This window comes from Syngnathus floridae, chromosome 5, assembly GCF_059516105.1.
Source record: "Syngnathus floridae isolate MCC-2025c chromosome 5, RoL_Sflo_1.0, whole genome shotgun sequence".
Lineage (NCBI taxonomy): Eukaryota > Metazoa > Chordata > Actinopteri > Syngnathiformes > Syngnathidae > Syngnathus > Syngnathus floridae.
In genome coordinates this window covers 2,343,754-2,371,530 of record NC_142417.1, presented here as the reverse complement: position 1 = coordinate 2,371,530, position 27,777 = coordinate 2,343,754, and the positions used below count along the sequence as shown (strand labels likewise).

Genomic DNA, 27,777 nt, shown 5'->3' with positions numbered 1-27,777 from the left:
ATGATCAATAGCCGCTACATAAACAGGCTATTCAAGAATAAAATATTTGCTGTCAAGCTACGTTAATACAACTGAGAAATCATTTTAGAATGTTTAAATGCGTTTGTTTTGTTTGACAGCAGAAAAAAAATTATAGTATTCAAGTCAAACCCGACACTTGATATTTTCATTCTCAGGTAAAGCTTACGCTCAAGATTCTTCAGTCAGTCAGGAAAAACCAATTATCCGCATCCTGTCCAAAATCTTATTACCCACAGTTTGAGGATCCACAGCACACTGGCTGTCACATTCAGACAGACTATGGTGACTAACGGGCCAAGCAGCAGTAAGCGCTTGTTTATTTGGATGTTTGTAACTCATTCTTCTGCCTCGTGCAAGGGAGGGTAAATAAGTCTCTGAAAAAAAAATTTAAAAAAATAGGAGCTCTCTAAATGACCCATGGGAACGCAAGGCTTTTTGCACATTTAGGCCCATCCATTTTTATGTCACATCTGGAGCCATTGCTTGCAAACTGGATTGATAGATTAACATTGACATTAACTCAGAGAACACTGCAAACCAGAATACATTGATTAGGGTGAAAGCATTTTTTTTTTCACTTGTATGTCTGTATCTTTTCTATTTTACAGATACATACATAAATAAATGACAATACAGCTGTAGCATTGTTTTCCGGTAATTATTGCCTAAATATTAAATGTTATATGAATGAAGAATAAACACTCTTTGCTATAATGCCAAAATGTCCCCATCAATTTATCTTCATTAAAATCAAGAGTAACCCCCCCATAAATAAATAAATAAATAAATAAATAAATAAATAAATAAATAAATAAGCGAAATGCAGTTCAGCCCTGCTAGTGATCGCAGACTGCATGGATTGAAGGAAGCCGTGTCGCTCTGTGCTCGATTGGTTTGGTCTGCTCAGTGTCTAGAGGGGAGTGGGCGAGGGAGCGGGGAGAAAGGGGAGGGGGAGAGCGAGTAAGCCAGCAGCGCAAAAACCTGGAAATCAACGCAAACTTCGCTCCCAGCGCGCAAGAAATGTCCACTTGGACATAGCGATATGCTCGGGGTTGCCAACCAACGCACCGCGCCGTGAGTTTAGGCGACAGGAGCGGGTGGTTTGTGGACAACGCTCGCGACGACCGGACTCTGGACGCAAGAAAGCAAGATCAGTGGTTTAAAAGAGAGAGAGAGAGAGAGAGAGAGAGGGAGAGAGAGAAAGAGAGAGAGAGACGAGGATTACACACACAACAGTGACAATAAAACAACACAACGATAGTGCCGAAGGTGAGGTTCAAGCGAAGAAGCAGACTCGAGACTTGATGTTCAGTTTGGAAGACTCAGCATGTGCTTTTACGGTGCAAACTTTAATCTCAGGAAACAATGAGGGACGTAGTAAAAAAAGAAGTCATCAAGTGTCTCGGACCTGCTAGCAATGCGAGGTAAAGCTAACGCGTGCTAGCAAAGTTAGCTTGTGGGCTAACGCTAGCTGACGGGCTAAAAGGCAATTTGCTGAACTTTTGCTGTTGTTTCCCGGGAGCCCAAACACTGACGGAGCGTCGTAACAAAAGAGGGGAAGGGCGGGCTCCCTTTTGGACTTGTTCCCCTCTACGTATTTCCCCGGAACGATGGCAGCGGAGGTCAGCAGTGAGGAGACGGGCTCGGTCACGTCGGGGACGGGCGGAGGAGGCCCGGAGACGGCCCCGTTCCCTTGCTATCCCAGGTCAACCGGAGTCAGGGCGGCGGATTTGGGACCTGTGCCAGCCCTCCGTCAACACTTAAACACATCTCCGGACTCGCTCCCAGACATGAGTGTGATCTATCCCTTCACAAGTGGGGATATAAGCGGATCTGCCCTGTCCCTGTCCGTAGCAGGGAGTGGCGGAGGTGGACATTCACTTTTCCAGGGAACGAGCTCAGGGAACGTGGGCGGCATGTGCGGCTCTCCCACTTCGGAGGCACCGGCCTGTCGGATTTCACCCACATCCTCAGTCCCGGATTTCCCCCCACTACCGCCTCCACCTCCTCCCCCACCCTCTACAGGTAGTGGCGGCACGATGGATGAAAACGACCTGCAAGATGGGCCGGAATACGAGGAGGAAGAGGTGGTGTTCCCCCTCTCTGCACCGCCTACAAACCAGTGAGTACAATAACAGTAATGATGCATGCAAATACACAGTTTTGGTGTGCAAAAATAGAGTTGGAGGACAGTTGTAAATATTATATAGATTGTAACTAGATTGCCCTGTCTTGAAGATGCTTCACTTCTCATCTGAGAAGGTGTCATTGGTTCATGCAACACAGCTTGATTAGAACAGCTCATCCTGAGAAATAAGGATTTATTTTCCATCATTGCTTTATAACTATCCACCAATCAGTTGTCCTTTTTTTTAGTTTGTTCTCTGCTGCCTGTGATTCTCATTCTCTACACCACATAAAAACTCTTTTTTTTTTCTCCCAGCATGCATTTATGCACAAACAGCATTGACTAATTGGAAACACATCGGCAGAAATGCTCAACTGACAATTTGTCAGACTGCAGCCTCATTGAGGGTGAAAGCATAGGCCAACATGGATTCCATGATCTTTCAGACAAAGATCCAGTTTGTTTCTTCACATTCCTAATTAGTTTTTGGGGTCATTGTTGAAATGCTAACAGCCACGTCGTTTCTTTCTAAAAGGGACCAAGGTGGTCAAAACATGAATCAAATTGTCTCAATAAACTTTTACATGATGTATTTCTTCATCCAGTCAGTCGCTTTAGCGGTGGATTTACATACAGAGGAGAGATTTTTAAGTCTTGACAGAAGCCCTCCGAGTGTTTCGCTTTGCCCCAGAATTGTCTTAAATAGTTTGACGCTGCAGCGGGATCTTTTACGTAATCTTTTCTAGTGCTACTTTGCGCTGCTCAGTCTTTAATGATGTCATGAAAAGATGACAACATACAATAAGTCATTTTGACGATGCTTATCAGCTTACGTGATCAATATTTTTAACATTTGTGACCCATTTCAGAATTATTCACGTTTTGCAACCAAAACACTTCCCCATCTCCGCTGTAAACACTGAAATGACTCTACAGCACTCATACAGCCTTGACATTAGTTTTATTCTCATTAGCAAAGTGCAGCATTATGTCATTTTTGGCCCTCATGCTATGAGATATGGAAAGGCTGGAGTGTGGATTCAGCTTTTATTTTGGGTGCCGCCCTGCCCTGTTGATGAGACAAACAAGCAGGAGCTCCGGCATCCAACTGTTTTGATTGTGCCGCCAAGTCAACCATAAAATTGACTGCACTCGAGATTTGACCTGAAACTACATTTTCGATACATGGATAAGAATTTTTCCCGTGCTTTTCTAGTCGCACCATTTGGAGTGACTGTATGTTTTCACCAATTGAGGCCGAGACTGCTGTTCAATTCCTTTGAGTTAGCGGCTCGTGAAGTGTATTTTAGAAGAGTGGACAGCGGAAAACATTTTCCCCCCGATAGAAGTGCGCGTTGCACACTGACCGTGAAAAGCTTAACTCGCCACATTGAACAGAGTGCCACGAGCGAGAGACATTCATAAACACTTTCCGCAACGTGCCGTTCATAATCTTGCTGTCTGCAATAAGAATGTGACACTGGGAAAAAGTCAAGCTCCAATCGGTCCCACAAGGGTCGATTGCTACTGCCTGGAGAAAGCGCCAGCTTAATGCCCGAGCTTAAACAAACAACTCTGGGAAATGAGTCGTAGATTTTCAAGTTTCCACGAAGATTAGAGACCGCCTAAGTCAGAGAAGGGTTTCCCGGAGTTATTGAGGGCTCGGTTTGAAGATGATTACCATGAGTGTGATTGAGTTACCAAATTTCCAAAATGGTCCACCTGTCTCCCTTTGGAGACATGTATTTTTGGTCTCTTACCTATATTTGCAGCACCCGTCCCGTATTTAAGTCTTTAATGAGGGAGAAGCCTAAAGTTTCCATACATTTTCGACGTATTATGCAATGTCCTGTGGTGCCCTTCCAATCGGCTCTCTGCCCTGCCTTTTCTCTCCAGCATCCTGTTTTTCAACACTTCTCGGCCATTCATTGTAACCTTAACAGGATCCTCGATTGAATTCATTCGTTTGATCTGAGGGGGCAAAGCCTTATATTAATGATTGCCTTTAAGCACATCACGGGATTATGATGACGAGGATCTGCCCATGTGCATCAAAATGTGTATTGTGGTTGCAAAATTGCCACTCCCTACCATTTGTGTCCCACTGAGTCAGAAACCAATCGGCTGCATGCTGGTGGTTTTTATGATGGGGGGGGGCAAGGGAAGAGAAGTAGCCAGGAAAGTCAGAGGAGGATACGTAAGAGCAACAACTGCAGGGCTACACTTTACTTGACTCTCCTTCATAAGAACGATTAACCCTACTAATGGATAAAAGACCTCGTTAGTCAAAATAAATGCCGGAGTGACGCTCGTCTGAGTCTTTGCGCCCTCGTCCTATATCCGCGGACGTCGACGGGGATGAACACATCAAGGCGACAGCGGCGTCGCACGCTCATGGCTTATTTGGATTTCAAGCCGCCTGGGCTCGGCTCCCCGTGTCTAAGCTCGCGGTCGACCACGCGGTAGCCGCATCAGCTCGGGAGACCACGGGACGAAGCGGAGGGAAATGCAGCAGAGGGTGAACTCATCGTAAGTGGGGCGTCCGTAAGTCGTCGCTACGTTCCCGAGCAGCTTTCCTGACGGCACCTGCTGATTTGCTCCAGATTCCGATTCATCTTCCACTCTTAACATCCGATTTCTTGACTCGATAATACGCGTTACATCCTTCGAGTCGACGGGACGATTTGTTACGATTCTGTCTTCATGTATTGTACCCCCCCTTAATGAATTTTGGCAGCTCCAGTGAGATAACACGAATCAAAAGTCATGCAAACTTGACGTTGCCATGTACACAAGCATCGAGTTCTCTGATGATTTCAAAATAATTACTAGTGCACAAGCTAATCCATTTATTGGCGATTGCCTAATCACATTTAGTGCAAGCATAGAAACTGTTGCTAATCCTTAAAATACCTGTTAATGAGTGGTGTGCACGTTTAATACTCACAAATTGACTAACGATTTTGATACTTTGGTTAAATTGCACACAGGACGATCAAGTGGCAAGTACCAAAAAGTGGGCCATTTTTTTTCCCTATTTTTCTGTGAGACACCGTTGAATATTTTCTAGGTCAAGTCTACATGCAAACGCAAAATTATTATCATTAATTCATGTTGAGCTGCCTTCGACTACCCGTTTTGGTCACCATTTTGTGTCCCTCAAACTTGCTAAAGCGGGCCTGCCGAGGTTGCGGCCTTATTATTTCGACAGATTCAATTTCAACAATCTTAAGTGATACTTGACTTGACAGCCAACAGGCAGTCAACCTCGCTCGCAGGAAACGCTAAAATTATCTGCCTTTTCATCTCGCCTCATGATAACATGACACTGGGCCACTCCACATATTTTGGTGCCACTGCGCTGTGGTGGGTCTCCGTCCAGTCTTGACCTCATATTGTTAAAAACGTCCCCGTTCTGCTTTTGTTTATCAAGTGGGGGGGAAAATGCAGAATGCATGACCTTCCCTTGAGTGGGGTGTCAGTCATGGAGAGAAACAGAACGTCACCATGCCGCTCGCTGTTCAAGTTCAGACATGACGGGGCATTCCTCAAGTCGAGAGTAGGGTCTATTCCTATAACCACCAGCACGGCTATGTAGCGTATCATTTAAGGGTGACTGTGGAAAATCACATTATTCGAAATACACCATAGTGGGCAGTTGACTAAAATGTCAAAATTTGCAATGCAAATGAACTTCACGTGTCGAACGTATAATTTGTGTTCTTTAAATGTTACACGTGTAATTAATAGCGCCATTCCGGGATGGCAAATGCTTTAAACCGTAATGTGGTCATAATTGGAGGCAAACTTGTAAAGTGATGTGCTGAGTGCTGCTTTCTGACACTTTTTTGTCTTTCCCCCGTTGGCTCGTCCTTCAGAATGATTTCCCACCCACTGTCCTCTTGGCTCCTTGCTGCAACTTGGCCCAACTCTTGAGCTGCACTCAATCGCCCTCTTCAATACTCTTATCACTCCAATCCGTTCAAAGCCCCACTTCACTTTCCTACTCCTGGCTTCTTCTCCTTGCTTGCAGGCGTTTTCTTTCCAAAAAAGTGACTCGCTGCTTCAGAACTACACGGGAGCCCTTTTAGCTCTCCTGTTACAAGAAGTGCTGCAGGATTTGTTTTTTTTTCTTCTTCACCTGAATGGTTGCCCTTTAAGGCACTTGTGGTCTAAATTTGGATCGAGCATGTTAATTTTTTAACTCCGTTGAGAAAGGACAGCCTCACCTGATGAAAATTTGAATACGATTTCTAAAAGCCAGTAAGCATGAGATCAAGTCATCTTTTGAGGTTTTTCCTTTTGGAGGACCGCTCAGATTTGTCTTGCCGCTTTTGAATAAACAAGTTGAGTTTTCAGAATTGGAGGTGATTTATTACAACCAACAAGTTTATAGGTATTGCTGTTAAAGTAATTGCTAATAAAAACAATCAGTCAGCAGCCACCCCTAAATCGCCTCGTTTGGTTCTCCCAGGTGGTACCATGGCAAGCTGGACCGAACCATTGCTGAGGAGCGGCTGCGCCAGGCTCGGACCCACGGCAGCTACCTCATCAGGGAGAGTGACCGCCGGCCCGGTTCCTTTGTCCTGTCTTTCCTCAGCATGACCAATGTGGTCAACCATTTCAGGTAAGTTCCCACACATGGAAAATGGACACGGTGTGGCACGAGCTGTAAAAAAATAAAAGTTACACGAACGACAATGACTTGCAGTAGATGTCTTTGGATGTAAATAAAGCAAGTCGTACTACATCGACCATATTTTCCACCAGTCATTTCGGAAACCAAAAGCGATAGCGTCTTATGTCCAATTCATAAACGCTATCACGTAGCTGGCTAGTTTGACTTCATATATTGCCCAATCATTTTGCTGCCTTCGATTGTGGTTGGAAAACCACCGAAACTGAAGCGATGATACGGCAAGGAGGTATAGTTTCCGGTGGACGATTTTCGTGTCAAGCTGACGCTAGTTGTGTGTGAGAATGTACAGTGTTACGCAATATTTCCTTGCATTGTATCCTTCAACTCATCTTAACGAAGATGATTTACTGTATGTTTTCCGACTTATATTTTGTGCCCAGGACAAAGTATGCTGTTCTAATTTTGTATCAATGACTTCATATATTTCACTCATTGCATTAGTGTGAGGCCATAATGTAATTATTGCCGGGGGGAGGGCAAAAAGGGCCCCTTTAAATGAATTATAAACATCAGGTTAATTGCACGACTTCAAATGCTCGCTGCAGATTAATTTAAACACAGTCAAAGAACTAGCTGGAATACATTTGTAGCATTTTTCTTTTTTGTGGGGGGTATACGCAATTGCAAACTTTTTTATCGTCTTAATTTCTACCACATTTTTGCCGCATATAAGCAAACTGTTAAATATTTCTGTGATGATGGAATACTTCTCATTGTTTTGTGTTTTTTTTTCAGGATAATTGCCATGTGTGGGGACTATTACATAGGCGGAAGGCGGTTCTCTTCCTTATCCGACCTTATTGGTTACTACAGCTACGTGTCTTGCCTGCTCAAAGGAGAAAAGCTGCAGTGGCCCGTGGCCCCTCCAGAGGTTCGACTAAAATATTGTTGACATTGTACAAAAATACCAGGAAAGCGCTAAACTACATTCATTCGACACTTGACATTTGGTAGAGCAATTTGAGGAATTTGCATAATGATTCGGGAGAAATTGTAGCATATTGTAAATGTCACATTCAGAAGGGAAGAGAAATAATTGCCTCAATTTTTGTCTTTGTTTAGCCTGTAGAAGACAGGAGGAGAGTAAGGGCCATACTGCCATACACCAAAGTGCCAGATACTGATGAGATCAGGTAAGCATTCATATTCAAATTGCACGTCAAGCAGAAACATGTGAAATGTGGTTGAACGGCTGAGCACTTCAAATGTTGCTCAAGCCTGACCTCTACTGGTTAGTTCATACTACATCAGAAATACCAGGAAGTGGGCCATGGTTAGTGGGAATGATTGTAACCAGTTTCATTTTATGTGACGTAGTTCCGCTTACGAAACCAAACTATGCATCTCCAGCTTCCTGAAGGGAGACATGTTCATCGTTCACAACGAACTGGACGACGGCTGGATGTGGGTGACCAACGTTCGCACGGAGGAGCAGGGCCTCATCGTGGAGGATCTGGTGGAGGAGGTGGTAAGCGGATCCGGCATTGGCTTAGTTTGTGTCGTTTTATTTCATTGCAACTCTAACAGTAGCAAAAACAAACCATTCCAAACGTTATACACTTTTTACAACAAAAAAACTTTTTGGGACAACTTTCTGTTAATACATTTCCAGTGCCGGGAGGAGGATCCACATGAGGGAAAAATGTAGGTTTTCCGATTATGATTATTTTATGGTTGCCATTTATAGCTAAATGTAAATAAACTGATCAATATTCTTTATGTTGATCCTCCCCAGCTGGTATCATGGAAAGATCACAAAACAAGAAGCCTACAACCTGCTGATGACGGGTAACTCTTTTCTTTCACTCCCATGCGCCAAAGTTGTTTTTTATCAAAAAGTGAATTATGACTCTCGTGCACAGTTGGCCAGGTGTGCAGTTTCCTCGTGCGGCCGTCAGACAACACGCCTGGGGACTACTCCCTCTTCTTTCGTACCAATGAGAACATCCAAAGGTTTAAGATCTCTCCCACCCCCAACAACCAGTACATGATGGGAGGGAGGTACTATAACAGGTGTGTGGCCACAAAAAAAAAACATACACTCACAATGACCACAATTTAAACGTACCGTCTCCTCTGCGTTGTCGTGTCCGATAGCGTCGACGACATCATCGAGCATTACAAGAAAGAGCAGATTGTCGAGGGTTACAACTTGAAAGATCCCGTTTCAGTCCAGGTAGTGGATTTAAAATGGTATAGCGATGATCTTCGTGTCCGGTTGTAACCTCTTGTTTGTATTCAATTAGCACCAAGAACAAGTCATCACTGACACGGTGGACGGGAGAGAAATTTACAACACAATCAGGCGAAAACCAAAAGATGCGTTCTACAAAAACATTGTGAAAAAAGGCTACCTCCTCTTCAACAAAGGTGTGTTGCACAAATTGTGTTTTTGCCGCATAAACGTCGCCGTGGTGATGACTTTCCTTTTAATTTAAACGCTTCCAGGTAAAGGCAAACGGTGGAAGAACCTCTATTTTATCCTGGAGGGTAACGATGCCCAGCTCATCTACTTTGAGAGCGAGAAAAGAGCCACCAAACCCAAAGGACTGATCGACCTAAGCGTGTGCTCAGTATATGGCGTTCACGACAGCCTTTTTGGCAGGTATGTTCTTTTTTTTTGGTGAGGCTGTTTGGAAAAAGTATGGCGTATTTCAATGCTCTTCTTTTTTTTTTCCTTTATTGCTCATTTTCAGGCCAAACTGTTTCCAGATTGTTGTCCAGCACTTTAGTGAGGAACAATACATTTTCTACTTCGCCGGGGAAGCTCCAGAGCACGCGCAGGTAATAAGACCTCTCGAGTCGTCAAGCACTTAAAGTGCTAAAATATCTATATATTATTTATATATAAAATCTTTTATACAATATTTATTTATAATAATATTATTAATAATATATATTACATATAATATATTCATAATATTTATTTATAATAATATTCTATGATCTTTTTTTGGGGACAAAGTTGCTTGTGGTTTTAATGTTCTTTTTCTTTCTGTCCCAGGATTGGATGAAATGCCTTCAAACGTTCTGCAGTAACTTAAGGAAGACAACTCAGCCCACCTCCAACAAAAGGTTGAGACAGGTATGCGAGAGTGACTGCTCACCATTTCGAGAATCGGTAAACGTATTTTGCAAAAAATTATATTGTTTGAAGTCTGAGCTGGTCTCTTCTATCTTAGGTGAGCAGCCTGGTGCTCTACGTGGAGGAGGCCCATAAGCTGCCGGTGAAGTATTTCACCAACCCTTACTGCAACATCTACCTGAACAACGTCCAGGTGGCCAAAACGCACCCGAGGGAGGGGCCCAACCCCGTCTTCACCGAGGAGTTCATTTTTGAGTGAGCCCCCTTTTTACGCGTTCACATTGGAACGCCTTGCCTACTTAATTAGAAATCATCACCTTTGTCTGTTTCCAGCGACCTCTCGAGTGAAATCAACAGATTTGAGATCAGCCTGAGCAACAAGACAAAAAAGAGCAAAGAAAGCGACATCTGTACGTGCATCCGTCTGTTTTGACGTCTGGCCTGTTTTGTTTGTTATAATTTCATCTTTCCAACATTTGGGTTCTGCTCTTCCTCGGATGCCGCTTCTACGGCGTAGTATTCATGCGTTGCCAGCTGAGCCGTCTGCAGAAGGGCCAGATGATTGACGAGTGGTTCCCTCTCAGCTCCCACGTGCCTCTGAAGGGCATCGAGCCAGGCTCCTTACGAGTACGCGCACGCTACTCCATGGAGAAGATCATGCCCGAAGAAGAGTACAGCGAGTTTAAAGAGGTCAGTTCCGCTGCGATTCACTCTTGAGTCCACAATGACCACATATGTGTCTTCATGTAGATGATCCTGCAGAAAGAGTTCCACGTCATCTATGCTCTGGCCCACGTGTGCGGTCAGGACCGCACCTTACTGGCAAGTCTCCTCCTGAGGATCTTCAGGCACGAAAAGGCCGAAGCCCCTCTTCTCAGGACTCTCAACGATCGAGAGATTAGCATGGAGGGTGAGGAAGTGGGAAAAATGCTTTGCATAATCAATTTCGATTGAGCTAACTCTGTTTGCGGACAGATGAAGCCACAACGTTGTTCCGGGCGACCACATTGGCCAGCACGCTGATGGAGCAGTACATGAAAGCCACGGCCACGCCCTTCGTCCATCACGCTCTCAAGGACACCATCCTCAAGATCATGGAGAGCAAACAGTCCTGTGAGGTAAAGCCAACGTCTCTACTTATATCCCAGCCATTTTCTTTTGAAGTAACCATTCACCACACACATTAAAAAAAATTTGGAAAGATAAGCAACACAATTATTCATATTTCTACCGAAGCGGCCAATATTAGCACGAAAACTGTAAATAAATGGAAATGCAATGGTTTCCATCTATCCCATTTCAAGTTGAACCCCTCCAAACTGGAAAAGAATGAGGATGTCAACCTGAACCTGGCTCACCTCCTCAACATCCTGTCAGAACTGGTAGAAAAGATCTTCATGGCTGCTGAGATACTACCACCGTAAGCACACCAATGACTTTTATAAAACTCCTTTTCACGTTTGAGCTTGGATAACACGAAGGCAATGTCTCCAAGGAGCCCCGATAAAACTCTTATTGTTATCGTTCCAGGACGCTAAGATTCATTTATGGCTGCTTGCAAAAATCTGTGCAGCAGAAATGGCCAACTAATACCACCATGAGGACCAGAGTTGTAAGGTAAACACCGTTTTCTTCCTTTATTATTGCTGATGAAAATGAACTTCTTGCTGCTTACTCGCCTCGTTGAATTGAAAACAGTGAACTGGGTTTTCACACGACTGATAAATGGAGGCACTAACCTTTTATAATGTTGCAATTACTTCATTGGTAGCAAATAAAGATCTCAAGGCATTCAAAGATAGTTTGCTTTTCATAGCTAAGCTAACCATTTGTCTCTCTCCTGTCTTTTGTCCTCCAGTGGTTTTGTCTTTCTAAGACTCATCGGTCCCGCGATCCTCAACCCGAGAATGTTCAATATCATTGCCGGTGAGCAGTGCCCGTCAATAAATTCGATTGGTCGTCAAGCTCTTTGAGCGGGTTTTCCTTTCCGTTCAATGAATGTCTGAACGTGATTTTAATCTCGTTTCTGTCCTCTTGCAGACCCTCCGTCTTCAACAGCCGGCAGGACCCTCACGCTGGTGGCAAAGTCCGTTCAGAACCTTGCCAACCTTGTGGAATTCGGTGCTAAGGTATGAAACCGACCCAAAACGAGATGGTGTGATCGTCTGACATCGTGTCATTGTGTCCAAACACAGGAGCCTTATATGGAGGGTGTGAATCCCTTTATCAAAAACAATAAGCATAGGATGATCATGTTTCTGGATGAGTTGGGGGTGAGTACCATCTTTTTTTTTTCTTCTTTTTTTGAACGCCACTTCTTGGCGGGGGATAGCCGCTCTCACCAATCACACACTTTAAATATCAGACTCTTCACACGTCGGGACTTTATTTGCAGAACGTTCGTGATCTCCCCGAAACCACAGAGCACTTTAGGACGGATCTGTCCCGAGACCTGGCCGCGTTGCACGAGCTCTGCGCCACGCACTCAGACGAGCTTAGGACGCTCAGTAACGAGAGGGGGGCTCAGCAGGTGAGACACGAGTGCTGAAACGAACGTATCTCCTGTAGGAAGGAAAAAACTGAACCGGTGTCATTTTCTTTCTGTCCCAGCATGTGTTAAAAAAGCTGCTGGCCATCACGGAGCTCCTCCAACAGAAGCAGGCTCAGTATGCCATGTCCAACAGCAACAGGTAGTACCGCATCATCACCGAACCCCCCCTCCCCTGCATCTTACTTCACTCCCATCTCCCCTCCCCTACGACAAGTCTCCGCCACTGGGGGGTGCCGCACTGGGGAGACTTCGCATGTTCTACCCTCATCTCCATGGCAACCCCATCCACCGCCAACCATAACGTAGGTGTCGGATAGTCCCGCCCATATCCATCCGTGTTGTCCCATTCACCATGAGAGCTATGCAACAACAGCTGAGTACAAGCAATGCACCAGTGACTGACAGCTGGCTGCACTGGACCCCCCCCCCCCCCTCCCCTTTTAGAACTGTGTGAATGATTCCAACTTTGGGTACAATCGGTTCCCTTGCACATAAGGGACAGTGTTTGGATTCTGAAAGCTTTCTCAGTACCCGCCATGCTTTTCTAGCACAAATTGCCAAAGTGTACCCTCTCCCGCTTCGTATGAGGAAACTGACATGAAGAAGCTTGTTGTGTCTTGTTGAAACTGGATTGCGAGCGAGGATGCTTTTATACTGTAAGTAGCGACTGACTTTTTAAGTTTGTGACAATGTAAGGCGAAGCGCTGAAATGAGCATGCTTCTTTTTGTTTTGTTAAATTTTCTAGATTGAATCCAAGTCTTTGGAGGAAAATGTCTGGTTATTTTATATAAGAATAAACTCTCTTGCTGGAATCATGAGCATTTAAGAGAGATGAGCTGAATTATTCTTCGTCAGATTGTACTTGCTGTTTTAATTGGTTGAGATCTTTTTTTTTTTTTTCTCCCCACCAAAATTTTGCAATCTAGGCAAAAAACAATCTGAGAATCCAAGTATGATGCAAAGTGTTTACAACAGATTTTTTTGGAAAATAGTACAGACTGTATCAGACATGCATGCACTTATTAAACTGTTTTTTTTTTTAAGTAGTTGATGGGCTTCTTCTTTGTCATATTCAAGACAGGGTGTAAAAAAATACATTTTATTTGTAATGCACAATGACATTTTGTCACGACTTCAAACTGGTCACTTTGAGGAAGATTGGTCATATGAGGTCTTCATCCGTCCAATCCTGTGATACAAAACAACACATATGAAGACAAAAAGCTGATTTGGAACCACGTCAATTCAAAACGTAATCTTACCTCTTCTTGTATTCGCGGCTCTTTCGCCACATGATCTTCCTCCTCGTACCCCCGCTTGCGTTTGCTGCCACACAAAAAAAAAAAAAACAGTTGACTGTTGTTGAGCTCTATGATCAGTGTTGTGACCAAACATCTTCCATTTCCATTGATGCAACCTTAGATTGTAGTTTTCATTAGGAGTAGTTCTTCCCCCTCACTCCATCACTCCATTTCAAGTAAGTACTTATATAGACTAGATGCAGTGTTTTCCAACCTTTATTGAACCAAGGTACGTATTTTACATTACTAAAAAAAAAAAATGCAAGTTAATAATGTGCTGTGCCATCTCGTGGTCGAGCATTTCCCTGTCTTCATAAAGCGCTGGCATAGATTATGGATTATTGACACTGGTTGGGAATCACTGCACTAGAGTATCAACTCCCACCCACATATTGACAGCCTGTACCTTCCACTTTATCTTCCAGGACAGAGTGCACCATCATGTCACTGGCAGCCGCCATCCAGGTCATGTGAATTCCGTGGAATCACACCTGAGAGTCAAAAGTGCTGGCCAGAAAGAGCCTAGGCCTTGTCCCGGGGGCCTCGGGTTATGTCCTCAGCATGTGGCCTACTATCTCCATAGTTCAAATGCAATAATAGCTGGCCCCCTACTGAGATGAGAGCAAGGGGGTGGGTGGAAACACCGTGGCTGCATATGTCAACATTTTACTTCCAAAGCCTTTCCCAAAATATGCTATAGACACTGTGTTGGAGCGACTGATGATGGACCTGAGCCTACGTTCAGCTGCAGAACTGTATGAACTCCCTTCCATGGATATGGACATAAAGAGGGGGAGGGGGGGGGGGGGTGAAGCAGTAAAGTAGCATCGTTTGCAGTCGTCAGGGAATTTGAACGGGAGACTACACAAGCCTTAATTCCCCTTTGGACAAACCACCCACCCCACGACACTTGTTACATTTTTTTTTTTTTAATATGCTGCTTTTGGCGATAGAGAATCAAAAATGTGTTTGTATGACGTAGCTAAACGGCAGAACGGTAGTCTTGTTTAGGAGACGTGTGTAACTTGTCTTGTGCATGTGTTGATCCTGCTACAGAAACGCTGTTCTTCTCAACTAAAGATGTCAGCGCGTTGATTGAAGTTTTCACTTGAGCGGGGTACACGCGTACTGATGTCGAACATCCTAAACGAGACCCGACGGAAAATGAAGATACAAGGAGCTCGAGTCGCAGTTTTAAACTAAACCGGTAAATGCCACTCCATTTTACCTAAAGGTTAAATACAAGTAAGCTCAACTTAAATTTACGTTAAATTAAAATAGCCCACTGTAACATTTTGCAGTTTGCACATTTAATAATATTGCGTACCACTAGAGGGAGCAATTGTACTGAAAATCTTTTGCTCTAATCTCGAATGCAGTTTTTCCTTAGTTGGACTATACAGTCACATTAAAAGGAGCGCTACTTGGGCTCGCTTCCGTCACGACAAATGCCAGTACGCATGTACCCCGCTTCATCTGCAGTCTCTCCCTTTCTCCCGTGGCCCACATCACCACATCTCTGTTGTCTTCCACGCTAGGGTTGCAAAACTGGGGGGTGTGTCGTTTCCTATAAACTTCTAAAGAAATGGAACATACCCCCATGGAAAGCTTCCAACTGAAAATACCCCACACCCAGCACGCCTTGCTGGTCATAGTCTGGCTTTGCCTCCTTGTCTGAATCTGTGCCTGTCATGTAGGTCAAAGTGTGCACGTAACGATACCACAGACCTCAACGAGGGAGGACCACCACCGCCGTCGGCTGTGCCACCAGGTACGGGAGACCCGACGGCAACGTGATGTGCCGCACTGTACTTTCTTGTTCTTTCATATGCTCGATGATGTGTTCCTTTTTATTTTTCTACCTGAAACTCGAACCTTTTTTGCATCTTAGATATGACAACCTAGTCAAATAAAAACTGTTGTGACATGATGCAAACTCGGTGGTGGTGGTTCACTCGGCTCGGCGAATGGAAACGGCTGTGCGTGCAACCGTGAAGTCACCGATGCTAATGTAAAGACCGACATTAAGTGTCGCTCAACACTGAGCAATGTTTGTCTCCGAGATTCCACGCAGGCTTCATTTCACATCAATCAAGATGCTCCTTACTTGCTTGAACCTGGACCCAATTCCGCGTGGATCCTCGCCAGCTTCTGCTTGCAAGCATTCACCTCGTCAGCTTTTGGAAGTTCATATCGTTTCAGGAGGCTTTTGATCCCTGCAGCGGAAGTGTGGAGGTTTAGTCATGGAGAAGAGGCAACATCGCCATCTTGTGGACGGGTTACTCACGTCTCATGGAGTCGTACATCTTGGACAAGGTCTCCTGCTCGCCCTTAAGTCCCAAGCATTCAGTAAGGTAGCTAGAGAACAACACATTGTTGCATATATTTGTGATGTAAGAACTTCGAGACCAAAATCTCAAAGCGGCCTACCTTTCTACGTTGAGGCCAGCTCTCGAAGCACTACTTAGGATAGCAGTGAGTGCAATTTGCGAGGGGGAAAAGAGCAGCCCCGCGTCAGTCATGGCTGCATATGCCAGGAAGTCATCCACGTTCTTCCTCAGAGACTCTGGGTTCTCCAGGGTATGGTATCTGGTCTGGACAGTCAGAGTTGAGATAAAGCGGTGAAAACTGTTTAGTTTATGTTCTATTGTATTTGTTTCATTTTGAGAGTGGGCCCACCTTGAGGTCAATCAGCAACCCCTCCAGGGGTCTGTAAGGGTTGTGGACCACCAAGTGAAAGTTGAGTTGCTGGACAAGCAGCAGCTCGTACTCCAGAATCTGCTCCGAAGCACGTTCTTGTTCGGCCGGGCTCTCCTGTACCAGGTTGCCCACAAACTGGGTACTGGATACGTTAAACTCTTCCACCTTGCAGGCTAGGTAGGCGCACGTCAGCCTGAAACAGAGAAGAAAGGGAAAAAGACGTAAGAAATGACAAACCCCATCCTGCTCCTTGGTGCAAAAGTTGAAGAGTGCCACTAACTGATGACAAAGCAGTAGTCAAGTGTAAATATTTGTATTTAAAACGAAAAATTGTACTCACATAATAATCTTTGGATGGTACTCCATTAGAGAGTTGTTCATGTAGAATCTTCTGAAGTACATGATAGCCGTACCCTGCACGCAAAATAATTTACAGTCAACTGGAAGTGATGAATCTCATTGCACATATCCAAGTAAACGGGTTCACTGTAATTTGTTCTGATGTCTAAAATTGAAAATACATACAATAACAGACTTCGGCATTGCAGGTTTGAACACATTGCAGAAGTCCAGGAGTGTCCTTTCATAGTTCCGGAAGAGAACATCTTCTTCGTGACGGTCAAGGAACATGGACTCACTGAGCAGGTGCTGTGGAGTCGCACAACAAGAGGCTTGGTCAAATTCAGGTAAGCAGGATGAAGTTGCAAGATTCGTGGTTTTATTACTGAAATTAACCTTTCCGCTTTCTTTTATCTTCTTCCTGAACTTCTGGTTGGCTTCATATCTCAATTGTTCCAACTCGTCTTCGTTGTTAAACGTCCAATATTTTCTTTGGGAACTGTTATGGAACATGGCTGCAAGAGAAGACGTCACAGCAAGTAAGTTTTGCAGATATAGCAAACATAAAGACATTTAATTTTACAGCCGAGAAACAAATTGCTTAGCTGTTGCGTTTATTTCCTGCACGTTCGTGTGCAATGGTTTCGAAGCATCGTCCAGCTACGGTTGTCGTGCATGTTAATTTACGTCAGCTCCCAGTAATTCCTACCTAATACTCGAGATTTAGAAAATAAATATTTACCCTTAACGACTACAATTTGTCAGATAGCAGCTTGTTAGCATCCGTTAATTTCATGAAATAGCTTGCATTTGATGAAAGTCTCATGTGTTTACGTCACAGCATGTCGTCGCTTGCTGATGACGCTACCGTAATGATGATTGGACTGCGCATCAAAATTTTAATTTTTTTGATTTACCGTCTGAATCAAACCAGTTTACTTTATTTTTATAATAAACACTGACACACTAAAAGATAGAAAAATATATATAATATTCATGTGATTACTCTATAGATTGCACTTATCACCAATATATTATTTACTGTGTTTTTTCTTCTTCTAATGTATAACCCTTTACAGTTCACTACTCAATGTACCTTTGGTCCGTTTTGCACAAAACGTGCATTAGTTTAACCAGCATGCGCTTGATCAGTGATCACAGGCTGTTTGAAACGTCGCCACTCAACACCCCGCCCGAAATACCGCACACCGCAATTTGCATAAACAGGAGTCATTTATGAATAATGAATGCACATGCATTCAGCAAGAGCCGCTCATTTGCATACCAGCACGAGCTACGGTTTGATTTCGGTGCTCGGTGTTGTTGTCCTTAACAGCCCAGCCTGCCTGCCTGCAACCACAAGTGAGGAATTACTGAGCTTGAACGGGTATGTGTTTTTTGGGAGAAAACAAACAAACCAAAAATTTCCTGTATTCTGCCATTACAAGTTAAGTCTGTCTGTGATTTGCTTGTTCGTGGGAGGACTGTGCGCGTTTACCCCAACTCAGCCCTTTGCGCCTTTCCTGCATTGCATAAACATAAGGAATCATGCAATATTGATGAGATCAATGTGTGTGTGTGTGCGTGTGTGTGTGCATGCAAGGATACTTTGAAATAAGGCCAAGAACTAGTACTGGTACTCGCCCATCCCAACTTTTTTTTTTTGTGGACACATGAAGACCAAAACAATAATTATTAGTTTAAATCATAGAACAATGCAGTTGTTATGAGACTTTTGGGGACCCCCTGGAAATCTCAGGCCCCAAGCATTTGCCTGTTTTTGCTGGATGGGCAAAACCGCCCTCGTGTGTGTTTTATACTCTCGCCAATGTTTTACGGGAAACGGTGTGATCACTTTGCAAGACAGGGGCATATTTAAACCCTATCTCAGCACTCCTAAAATACCACAGGTGATAAATGTAGTTATGATGTACTGTATTTTTATTATTATCAATGTATAATATTATCCTCAAACCCTGCCTTTGAACCTATCCGGGACCATTTCAGGAGTTATAAAGTCCTCTTAGGGCCATATGAAAGGAAAAATAAGATTGAAGCAATGTTTATTGTTATTATTATATAGTGTATTATGAATGTTGGTCGAGTAAATGTTTTGGGGCTGTTCGTCTGGGCTTTCGTTTTTAGAATTACAGGCTCCTCTTCTGCCTTGGAAGCTTGCTCTTATAGCTTGTTTGAATCTGTTTTAAGTGTTCATTTTGTGACACATAATGAGTGGTGCCTCATTTAAATTTGAAACACATTATGTAAAGTAGGTACGGTTGACTGCGGCATTTTTTCGTCTCTACATTGTGTCTCAAAGATGCAAGGTCATTATATCATTAAGTTCGTTAATATAATAGGTCTTAAAAATACAAACATAGTTTTAAACTAATTTTCCCAGTTTTGTCAATTTTATTAGGACCGTTATTTTATAAATGCATTAAGTCCGATGCAATATTATGTTTCAGAGTCTCACTTGAGTTTCCATCATAGATTTGCCCCTGCTGTCATCTTCTTGATTTTAGTGCCTCTCTAATCAAGTTAGCCTCCACCTTGAATCGTGTCTTTGCTGGCATATGACAAACCCTTTCATGCACAAAATATGAAAAGATTGCAATTTGTGGATACAATGTCACCTGAAATCCAAGCACAGACTGATGGATTGCTACATTGTCACCTTGGCTGTACACATCTGGGAGGAGGAAGGCCGATACAATAGTTACCGCCACATATATGAAGCCCGTCTCTCTTGTATCAAAGGAAATCATTTGGAAATAACCTTGGCAGCCATGCAAATGATTTCTCTGACCAATGAGCTCACAAAAATCTCATTCAATTTCATTTTTGTTAAGCAGCTCAGCTTCACGCACCAACAAATGCAATTAAAGCCTGATTCTAAATCCCACCCCCTCCGTGTGCATATTAATTATTCTTCCCTCCATTACAACATGACCTCCTTCTGTTTTTTTTTTGTGCAGCCGTTACCATGGCAACCGGTGCTTGATGTCAGAGCCACCTCCAAGGACACTCATCCAGGCACTGGGTCATGTGCGCCGAAGCTGGGCATCGACACCAAGATGGCCACCAATCACCTCCCGCCCTCTCATATATTTTGCCGCATGGGTGAGTGTGACTTTGAGCTTAAAACAAAGCAGGAAGTGCATGCTGGTTTGATTTGTGTAGTGCGGGTGAAACCCCCTCAGAGAGCCACAGGTTTGGGAAAGGAAATTAGAAATTGCTTTGAATGTGTTTGCTTTCCTCTGGTTGGCATTGGGTTTTTTTTTGTCCTCCCTTCCCCCTTCCCTGCAGACATTTTAACGCGCCCCCGCTGACTCCCCCCCACCCCCCAACTCGCTCTCTAATTGAGCTTTGTGTCTACCTCCATCTCTATTCAAACACAGCCTCATTTGCATAGCACTGCAGCACCACGGACAGCTCCCCAGCTGTACAGTAGAGAACTAAATGAGGAACACAGACCCACTTTACGTGAAGTGAATACTAAGCAGCCCGCGCATCCTTGTCAATGTTTCCGGAAAATACAACAAGCACCTGAGAGATGAGCAAGAAAAGCAAATCAATGTATTCACACTGAGCAACCTGAAAAGACATGCACACTTTTTTGTGTCAAAATGTTTTGTTTTATAAATTCACGGAAAGGAACTACAGAATTTGTGTCGTCCAAACAGCAGTTCAAAGATTGATACTTCTTATTCACTTTGGAACAACGTAAAGACGACAAAATTTATTAGCCTAATTGCTGTCCAAGTTATTTTTAGCTTACTGTCATAATATCGCCTAAAATAAAAAACTCTGTCAGCATGACAAGAATGCTGTTAGGCTAACAATTATTTTAAGAAAACCTATAATTAAGTGCAAATTAATAGCCTGCTAGCCTGTACTTTTTTCTTTGTACCCGTACAGTATAACACTTTGTCTGAGTCCCACTGACATTATAAAATAGTAGCCAGGGGTGCTAAGATTATTCTTAGGGGGGCATGGGTTATGCAAAAAAAAAAAAAAAATAGTAGGTGCTTCTTGCAAACATTTTTATGATTCCCAGGATTCCTCCGTGTTTTCTGGCCTAACACGCCTGTACCACATCACAGAGTTCAGACGTCACAAGCTGTCTTCCAGCCCAGCGCCGGCTTGCTTCGGTGCACAGAGACACAATTACCATGCATTTTTCATATCACACTTAAAAGCACATGTTGAGTTTATGGAAACCTAAAAAAACAAAACAAAACGTTTTTTTTCTACTTCAGGCACATTGGGAGAGATTTATGCCATTATCTTTTTCTTATTTTAAGATTCATGAAGTTGATCGTGGGAAAGAAATGCAGTAAAATGGGACTTGAATTTTACATACCAGAAATTTTTAAATCGGGGTCACTCGTGTTCATTTGTAAATAATTGCCAGTATTTCAATCAGTCTTTTTGGATGTAAAGAATTGTGCGTGTGTGTGTTTACACATCTCATATGTGCAGTAACCAGTTGCAGTATAAATAGGCTGTCACGTATTTAAAGTCGGTACATTTGATTTAATTGAGTATGCTCAGCTCGTGTTTCCTATCTTTGTTACACGTTCATTTTTTTTTTTACTGTCTGTAAGGCCCTGCAGTGTGTGTGTGTGTGTGTGTGTGTGTAATCCCGTACAGTATGCAATGCTATTATTTTTTGCTTTAATTAATTTTTTACCGCACCTTAAATTATATGTTAATTGTCAACAATCATTTTACATTTGTATTTAATCTTCCTTGTCATGTGATAATGACACAACATAGTAAAAAAAAAACAAGTTGATTGATTGATAACCTTTAATAGATGAAGGAACCATCAGAAATAATGGCAATGATAATACCCTAAAAGTAAATATATACAAGACAAGTCGATTTTCCCGACATACCATGATTACTATTATTATTTCAAAAACCGGTTATGTATTTGCTTTTTACTTCATAATTTTCCAGAGTTCAAATATCCACTAGTGCCGTGTAAAGGTTAATAGCGTGGATTCTAGTATTCTAATTAGTAGCAGCATGCTTGGATATAAGAATTGGTTGTTTAAGGTTTAAGGAATGTGGCCTGCTTGATCAAGGCTGGTTGCCCAGCAACCCAAATCATTTTTTCAGACCAAAAAAAAACCCTCAGAGATTTAATAACCAGGTGGTGGGCATTAAAATGCAAAGCAGGCTGTCGGCTGCACCTGAAAGACTGCAGGAATTAGATGAGGGGTAATTTTGCTACTTACAGGTGAATAGCTGACCTTCGCCAGCAAGTGGCTGTCAAAATCACACAAATTAGGCAAGATAGGTTTTAAATATGTACTCTTTTCACTGGATAAAATGAAACACATTTTTATTTTCAGCAGAAAGTATTTTTTTTTATTGTCAGTAATAATTCCTGCTTGTGTTGTGTTGCCGCTCGCTCTGATTCTTCTTTAATCTCTGCAGCCAGCCATCTTTTGTTCTCCTAATTGTTGCCATCCCCCTTTTGTCTGAGTGTAGGAGTTCTTCTTTGGCCTCCTGTAGACGCCCCACAAAAAACCTTGTCAGGTGGTCGCAGCCATTAGCTACACTATACTTTTCATTGTGGCGGAAAACACACTCATCATACCGAAGCGCTCGCTCTGTGCAAATTACGTGCATTTTAAAATCTGGAAATGTCATGAGCATTACATTGTGAAGGAAGCAAGAGATGGGACATGATGATATGTTATCAGAAATGTTAAGATGTCATTTGGAATATTTTCATGACCCTGTCATAAAATTGACCAGAGAGCCAAACATTTTGTTCACCAATATTTGATGTCCATGCCAGCCTTAAATTAAATTCTCTGGCCGTGCTAAGACCAGTAATGTGAAAAGAATATATGATTAATTTATATTATGACGATTAATTTTGAGCAGTACTCGATGCATTTTCATTTTGTTTAAATTTTTTCTGAAGGCTTAATTTATAGGATTGCATGCACACGTACGTGCGCGTGCACACACACATGTGCACAAATGAGCAAATGAACTACTCTCACTCTTCACTAGATGGGGTAAGAACATCATTCAATGGGCTTTGCAACTGAGCTTTTTTCTAGACTGGACCTTAATTGTTCTTGAAAATCATGCACAATGGATCAAGATTTTTATTTTTTATTTTAGGGAATGTAAAGCAGCATATCAAGGAAAATGTTTTTCAACCAATCAAACATGATTATAATACAATATATCATATTATTATTATTGTTATTATTATCTAAGTCCAGTCAGATTTATTTATCGAACATGTAACAATAGCAAAGTCGCCATATCATTTTCTTGTTGATTCCATCAGAATCAACCAAATCCGTAATCGAAAATAATTCATAGAAATCAATCATGGATTATAGTGATTTTTGAAAAACATAAAAGATGACACATTAAAGACTACTAGGAAATAGCACAGCTGACATGTTCTGCTTACGACCAGATCAAGAGTGCCTCTGCTGGCTGCAGCCCAGTACTGCACTCAAATCACTTTACGTAATTTAGCATTTTTGTGCTTTTAACCTCTTAAATGATGTGCCTGCGATACATTATTCCAAATATCTGTAGATTTAAAGGATGTTTCTTTGTGACGATTCTAGATCGTAATGTGGCGTAATGCTCGTACTTGCTCCATTCCCCCTCCCCAAGTAGCATATCATTAGCTCATGGCCGTGTTGCGGCTCGCCGTTGGTCGTCGCCCGTCGTTCCGGCCGGCTCCTCGGAGCGTCTGAATTGGCCTGGGAAAGAGACGACCGAGGCTTAACCGGCCAAACCGCGGCGATGACAAGGAGCTCCTTGATGAGCCTAAAGGCCGACTGAGCCCAGCCACACTTTGCCCGTGTTCTTTATTCATTCCCCCTTGTCCTTTTCTCCCAGAAAGAGAGCCAATAGGGCCCAGCAGGTGAATGTAAAGAAACGCGAGAGGACTCCCCCCGGATGGGCCTTTCAGGGCCAGACAATGGGCCGGCCCACCTCTTGTACAGCTGCATTAGGAGGCTGATTAAAGCTCTTCCTGTGAGCCATTGATTGAAGATGCAAAGCTAAAACCAACAAAACCCCACACTGCTGCCGTCTGATAATGATGGAGTCCCACCTACAAAGCGCAGGGCTTCAAATGATTAGTGGGGCTTTGTTTTCTTAGTAGCCCCGCGAGTGTGCGTGCAGGCGGGCGTGCTTGCGTTTTAAGACGAAGGAGCCGCTTGTCTAACCATAGCAGGAGGTCTTCAAACAGATAGCTCCAATTAATCGCCGCCTCGCTAAAAATTTGTAAGATCCTCGCTTTACTTTCAAGGCTTTCCATTGCAATTAGCAGAGACAGTACTTTGTTCAGTGTGTGTGCCATATGTAATATAAAATCTCATTAGAATATTTAATGCACTTCGTGGCTACTTGCTCTCAGGTACACCCGATAGAAAAAAAATAGAAACAGAAAAAAAACTTTATTTTTGAAGAGTGGGTAGACAATAACTGTGTCCAAATGTCCAGCTTTAAAAGAATGCAAAAAAAAATTCACACTGTCAACTGGTTCTAATATTCTTGTCGGCTATTGGAGTATTAGCATAATGCTAAATAGGTATCAGTTTGTATTTGGATGACAGACTTCAATCTCTGATTGTTTGTTCTTCCTTAGTTCGGGTGGTTTCTTGTAAATTTTGAGTTTTTTCACATATCATATTTATCATACAATGTCGGACTGTCACGTCATTATTTAATCAATGTGGAAAAACTGTTTTTTTTTTTTAAATTGTGACACAGGCAGGGAGATATTGGAAGTAGAATGGATGCCCTTGAGCATATTACAATAATAAACATTCCATAAAACTAAACACCATCATATTTTTATAAAGGTCAAATATTTGATGGAGTCCTTGTAATTATGAGTTTGCGACCAGTCAGCACGTCTGAAATGAGCTACTGATTTTTTTTCATTTTTTTTTTAATTCATATTATATTTACTGTGACAACCATGAGAAAATAAAGGGCGGGGCTTTTCTTTTATTCTCACCATCAGAGTTGAGCGAGCGCCTTTGATGTACAGTCACTTTCACACGGTGATTATTACCTTCCCATTTTAAAATATGGATTTTTAAACACTTCTATCATTGTTATGTTAACGGGGCCTTTCTGCATGTTAATCCCTTTATGAAGGAACGCTATAAGGGAGACGCATAAAGATGTGGGAAAAGATTTGTGGACGGAATGCTGAGAATACTTAAACAAGCCGTGTGTGTGTGTGTGCGTGTGTGTGTGGGCAAAACCGAGAGTACTCGGATGATTCATAAATATTGCATTTCTTTTGGAGATGAATGTGTGACACGTTTTCATGTTTCCGCAACAAATTTCACTGTCGTAGCTCTGCTTTTGTCAGTCGTCTTCCAAACGGCTCATCCTGACAATTATTCCATAGAAACTCCTGTGCAAAAAAAAAGCAAAACACTGTATTGTGTGTGTGTGTGTGTGTGTGTGTGTGTGTGTGCCTCTTCATATCCGTTGTACACGCATGATTTGATTTCAGTCGTGTTTTAAGCTTATCAGTTCTCGTGATTTTTTTCTCGCCGATGTTTTGCCGATTTTTAATTGTTTGGTTGCAGTTTTACAGCTGATAACAAAACAGCTAGCTGACGTCATGCATTATTTGCCAGTCTGTGTATTTTGTATTCTACATACAAATTCGAACCGGTTTGATATTTAAAAGCAATAACCCTAAAGATTATTCTTTCACCTTGAAATTCGATGGCTTTTCTTGAAAGGAATGAAAAAAATATATATTTTAAAATTTTATGCTGGTATGTGTACTTAGGCTGACTCGGGAATTTGACATTTACCAGTGTGTGTTAAATGAAGGCAAATTGTGGTGATCTTGGAACTTTGAGATTCTGCATACCATAAACAGATATATTTTTTTTAATCAGCCTTCCTGAGAACTGTCTTTGTCGCCAGAACATTCGCACAAAATACCACAGAGACATGTAACTGTTGAACTTTGATGGCTTATAGGTAAATTTAGCAACCGTGAAAGCGCAAAACACCATCCGGAATTCCATATTCTTTTTTTAAATCCAAAATTGGGCGGTATAAATCATTGCGTAAACCTTAATCATCCATCCATTAAAATTCGGACACATAATAATGCATTTTCAAGTTCATCAAATATTTAACGGCCAAGTTATTCTTTCATCCAACCAAGTCATGAGAACTTTCTTGAAAGAAACAAAAATATTTCAATTTACTTCTTCAAATCCTGTACGCTTACCCGTTGAGTAAATAATCGCTATTGGAGGAAATACGTTCATGAAAACATTCCAGTTTGGCAATACGGAGGAGTAAAGTGCAAGTTGCTCTTCAACGGCCTTCAGCACCGCACTACAGTGAAGGCCCATCACCATTTATCAGAACAGTTTACGTGGAGAGGTGCACGCTTATTTGGAGACATTCGCCTACAGCCTCCCGAAGCCTTTTTAACTCGGTGCACCTCGTCCTCCCACTCGACTGTTATTAGCCTCAGACACTCAGACTGGCTGACTCCACCTCCCGGCATGCATATGAGTCACAACGACCTTCGTTCTCACTTCTTGTCCAAGAGTGTAATAGTTTTGTGTGGAAGCCGTGCATCAGCGCGTTACTCGGAATTTGGAGAAATTGAACAGGGGAACACGTCATTCTATTTTGGGCGAAGGAAAGTTACGAGAGAGTCTTTGGAGACAGCATTTGTTGAATATGGAACAAATTGCATTATTTGCCTCCATCTTTATACAGAAGAATATTTAAGGTATTATATTTACGGTTTCTTCAGATAAGCCATGAACAAGTCATTTAAAAAATGGATGTGTATTATATTTATAAACAGTGGTCTGGTCCACGGTTATTATGGGCAATGACAATAAAAGTAAAAATGGTTGCTAAAAAAAATAGGTAAAAATATATGAAACTACATTTCATATTTACAAAACTCACTAAAATCTAAACTGAAATCTAAAACTAATAAAAACTAAATGAAGTATATTTTTTAAATACAAAAAGAAGCCAACCTGCTCAATTTAAATGAAACTGAAACAAATGAAAATCTATCACGGGGAAAAAAAAAAAGTATTATAACCTCAATCTGGAAAATTAAATTCGTCGTGTTTGCGGCCTCACAGTAACTGGCACTCCCGACACAACTTTTGTCCTTAGCACCAGACCCACTCCTCCAAGCACCTTTGTCCTTGCCACCACCCACACTCAACAAAGCGTGGTCCTCCACAGCACAAACAGCAGCAATTTGTCACCAGCTCGACCCTTTGTGACAGCGCCGGGTCACAGAGGTGACAACGTGTTGTGTGTGCCGCGAAACACACATGCTAGCACGAAGGACTGCCACCTTGTCACCGACTGTTAAAATATCTCTTTAGTCACACACCTGACCCCGTTGGATGCGGCTCTGACGACCGCGAGGATGCCGACGTAACCGCTCGGAATTAATAGTGCGTTTGCCGCAAGATGGGCTAATCTGATTTGACGAGCTAACGTGATTTGAGTGGGCTCGGATGAAGCGCCGCGGCGTCGAGCAGCTCGGTTTATTGATAATGGGAGCGAGCCAATGTGAGGGAATGAACCCTGAGGTTGCACGCTAGCTAATCGGGACTATTAACAGTTAGTTGGTCAAGTCTTGGTACTAGACTTTAAACAGATCTGATTGGCTGGGTTAGATCGGCAAAGATTTTGCATTTTTATGACAAATCATTTCATAATTTGCCATTCGATCAGGGTTTGCAATTCTGAAGCGTACCCGACCAAAGTCAACTTTGTGGACATCTGGTCTGACAACGGAAGCAAACCAGAGTCTGGTCTCGTCAGATGTGGCCCTCGATGACCAGAGTGAGACCTCGCTTCTGAGGACGAACCCCCTAGCGGGCCCGCTAATCCTGCCTAAAAGAACCAGGAAGATGGCTTCA

The 27,777-nt window shown here is 42.6% G+C and overlaps 3 protein-coding genes across 6 annotated transcripts in view; 2 read left to right on the top strand and 1 right to left on the bottom strand.

Moving 5' to 3' along the window:
- Positions 1-953: 953 nt before the first annotated feature.
- rasa1a (RAS p21 protein activator (GTPase activating protein) 1a) lies at positions 954-15,716 on the top strand. 2 transcript variants are annotated; one of them, XM_088376275.1, is made up of 26 exons: positions 954-2,143; positions 6,624-6,776; positions 7,584-7,719; positions 7,911-7,981; positions 8,199-8,316; positions 8,461-8,492; positions 8,584-8,636; positions 8,711-8,861; positions 8,946-9,024; positions 9,095-9,218; positions 9,297-9,453; positions 9,545-9,632; positions 9,853-9,933; positions 10,031-10,188; positions 10,267-10,343; positions 10,451-10,623; positions 10,684-10,843; positions 10,909-11,051; positions 11,238-11,353; positions 11,464-11,550; positions 11,792-11,859; positions 11,974-12,062; positions 12,129-12,206; positions 12,329-12,463; positions 12,544-12,623; positions 14,212-15,716. In XM_088376275.1, the coding sequence occupies exons 1-26, from the start codon at positions 1,632-1,634 to the stop codon at positions 14,258-14,260; spliced, it is 3,168 nt and encodes a 1,055-aa protein (XP_088232401.1). In that variant the 5' UTR covers positions 954-1,631; the 3' UTR covers positions 14,261-15,716. The 2 variants fall into 2 exon arrangements, with proteins under 2 accessions (XP_088232401.1, XP_088232400.1); XM_088376274.1 differs by lacking the exon at positions 14,212-15,716 and adding an exon at positions 12,699-13,528.
- Positions 13,571-17,691, bottom strand: ccnh (cyclin H). The gene is made up of 10 exons (XM_088376276.1): positions 17,568-17,691; positions 17,222-17,340; positions 17,012-17,134; positions 16,827-16,900; positions 16,466-16,679; positions 16,217-16,380; positions 16,074-16,144; positions 15,894-16,002; positions 13,748-13,811; positions 13,571-13,674 (listed from the first exon to the last, which is right to left on the bottom strand). The coding sequence occupies exons 2-10, from the start codon at positions 17,336-17,338 to the stop codon at positions 13,648-13,650; spliced, it is 963 nt and encodes a 320-aa protein (XP_088232402.1). The 5' UTR covers positions 17,339-17,340; positions 17,568-17,691; the 3' UTR covers positions 13,571-13,647.
- LOC148397389 (uncharacterized) overlaps positions 17,063-27,777 on the top strand; it is a 28,039-nt gene continuing 17,324 nt past the window's right edge. The window contains exons 1-3 of one of the 3 annotated variants that reach the window (XM_088376277.1): positions 17,063-17,172; positions 17,348-17,364; positions 19,804-19,948. In XM_088376277.1, the coding sequence (XP_088232403.1) occupies positions 17,115-17,172; positions 17,348-17,364; positions 19,804-19,948 (220 nt within the window). In that variant the 5' untranslated portion in view covers positions 17,063-17,114. The other 2 variants (XM_088376279.1, XM_088376278.1) reach the window with 2 other exon arrangements.

What these genes read in the sequence shown, in the direction of transcription:
- rasa1a (XM_088376274.1), top strand. Translation starts at nt 1,632, where the DNA reads ATGGCAGCGGAGGTCAGCAGTGAGGAGACGGGCTCGGTCACGTCGGGG. An exon ending in GATCCACATGAGGGAAAAAT is followed by an intron (nt 8,493 to 8,583) that starts GTAGGTTTTCCG and finishes GATCCTCCCCAG; the next exon opens with CTGGTATCATGGAAAGATCA. An exon ending in GGAGGGAGGTACTATAACAG is followed by an intron (nt 8,862 to 8,945) that starts GTGTGTGGCCAC and finishes CGTGTCCGATAG; the next exon opens with CGTCGACGACATCATCGAGC.
- ccnh (XM_088376276.1), bottom strand. Translation starts at nt 17,338, where the DNA reads ATGTTCCATAACAGTTCCCAAAGAAAATATTGGACGTTTAACAACGAA. An exon ending in TACCATCCAAAGATTATTAT is followed by an intron (nt 16,680 to 16,826) that starts GTGAGTACAATT and finishes TCTCTGTTTCAG; the next exon opens with GCTGACGTGCGCCTACCTAG. An exon ending in AGCCGCGAATACAAGAAGAG is followed by an intron (nt 13,675 to 13,747) that starts GTAAGATTACGT and finishes TTTGTATCACAG; the next exon opens with GATTGGACGGATGAAGACCT.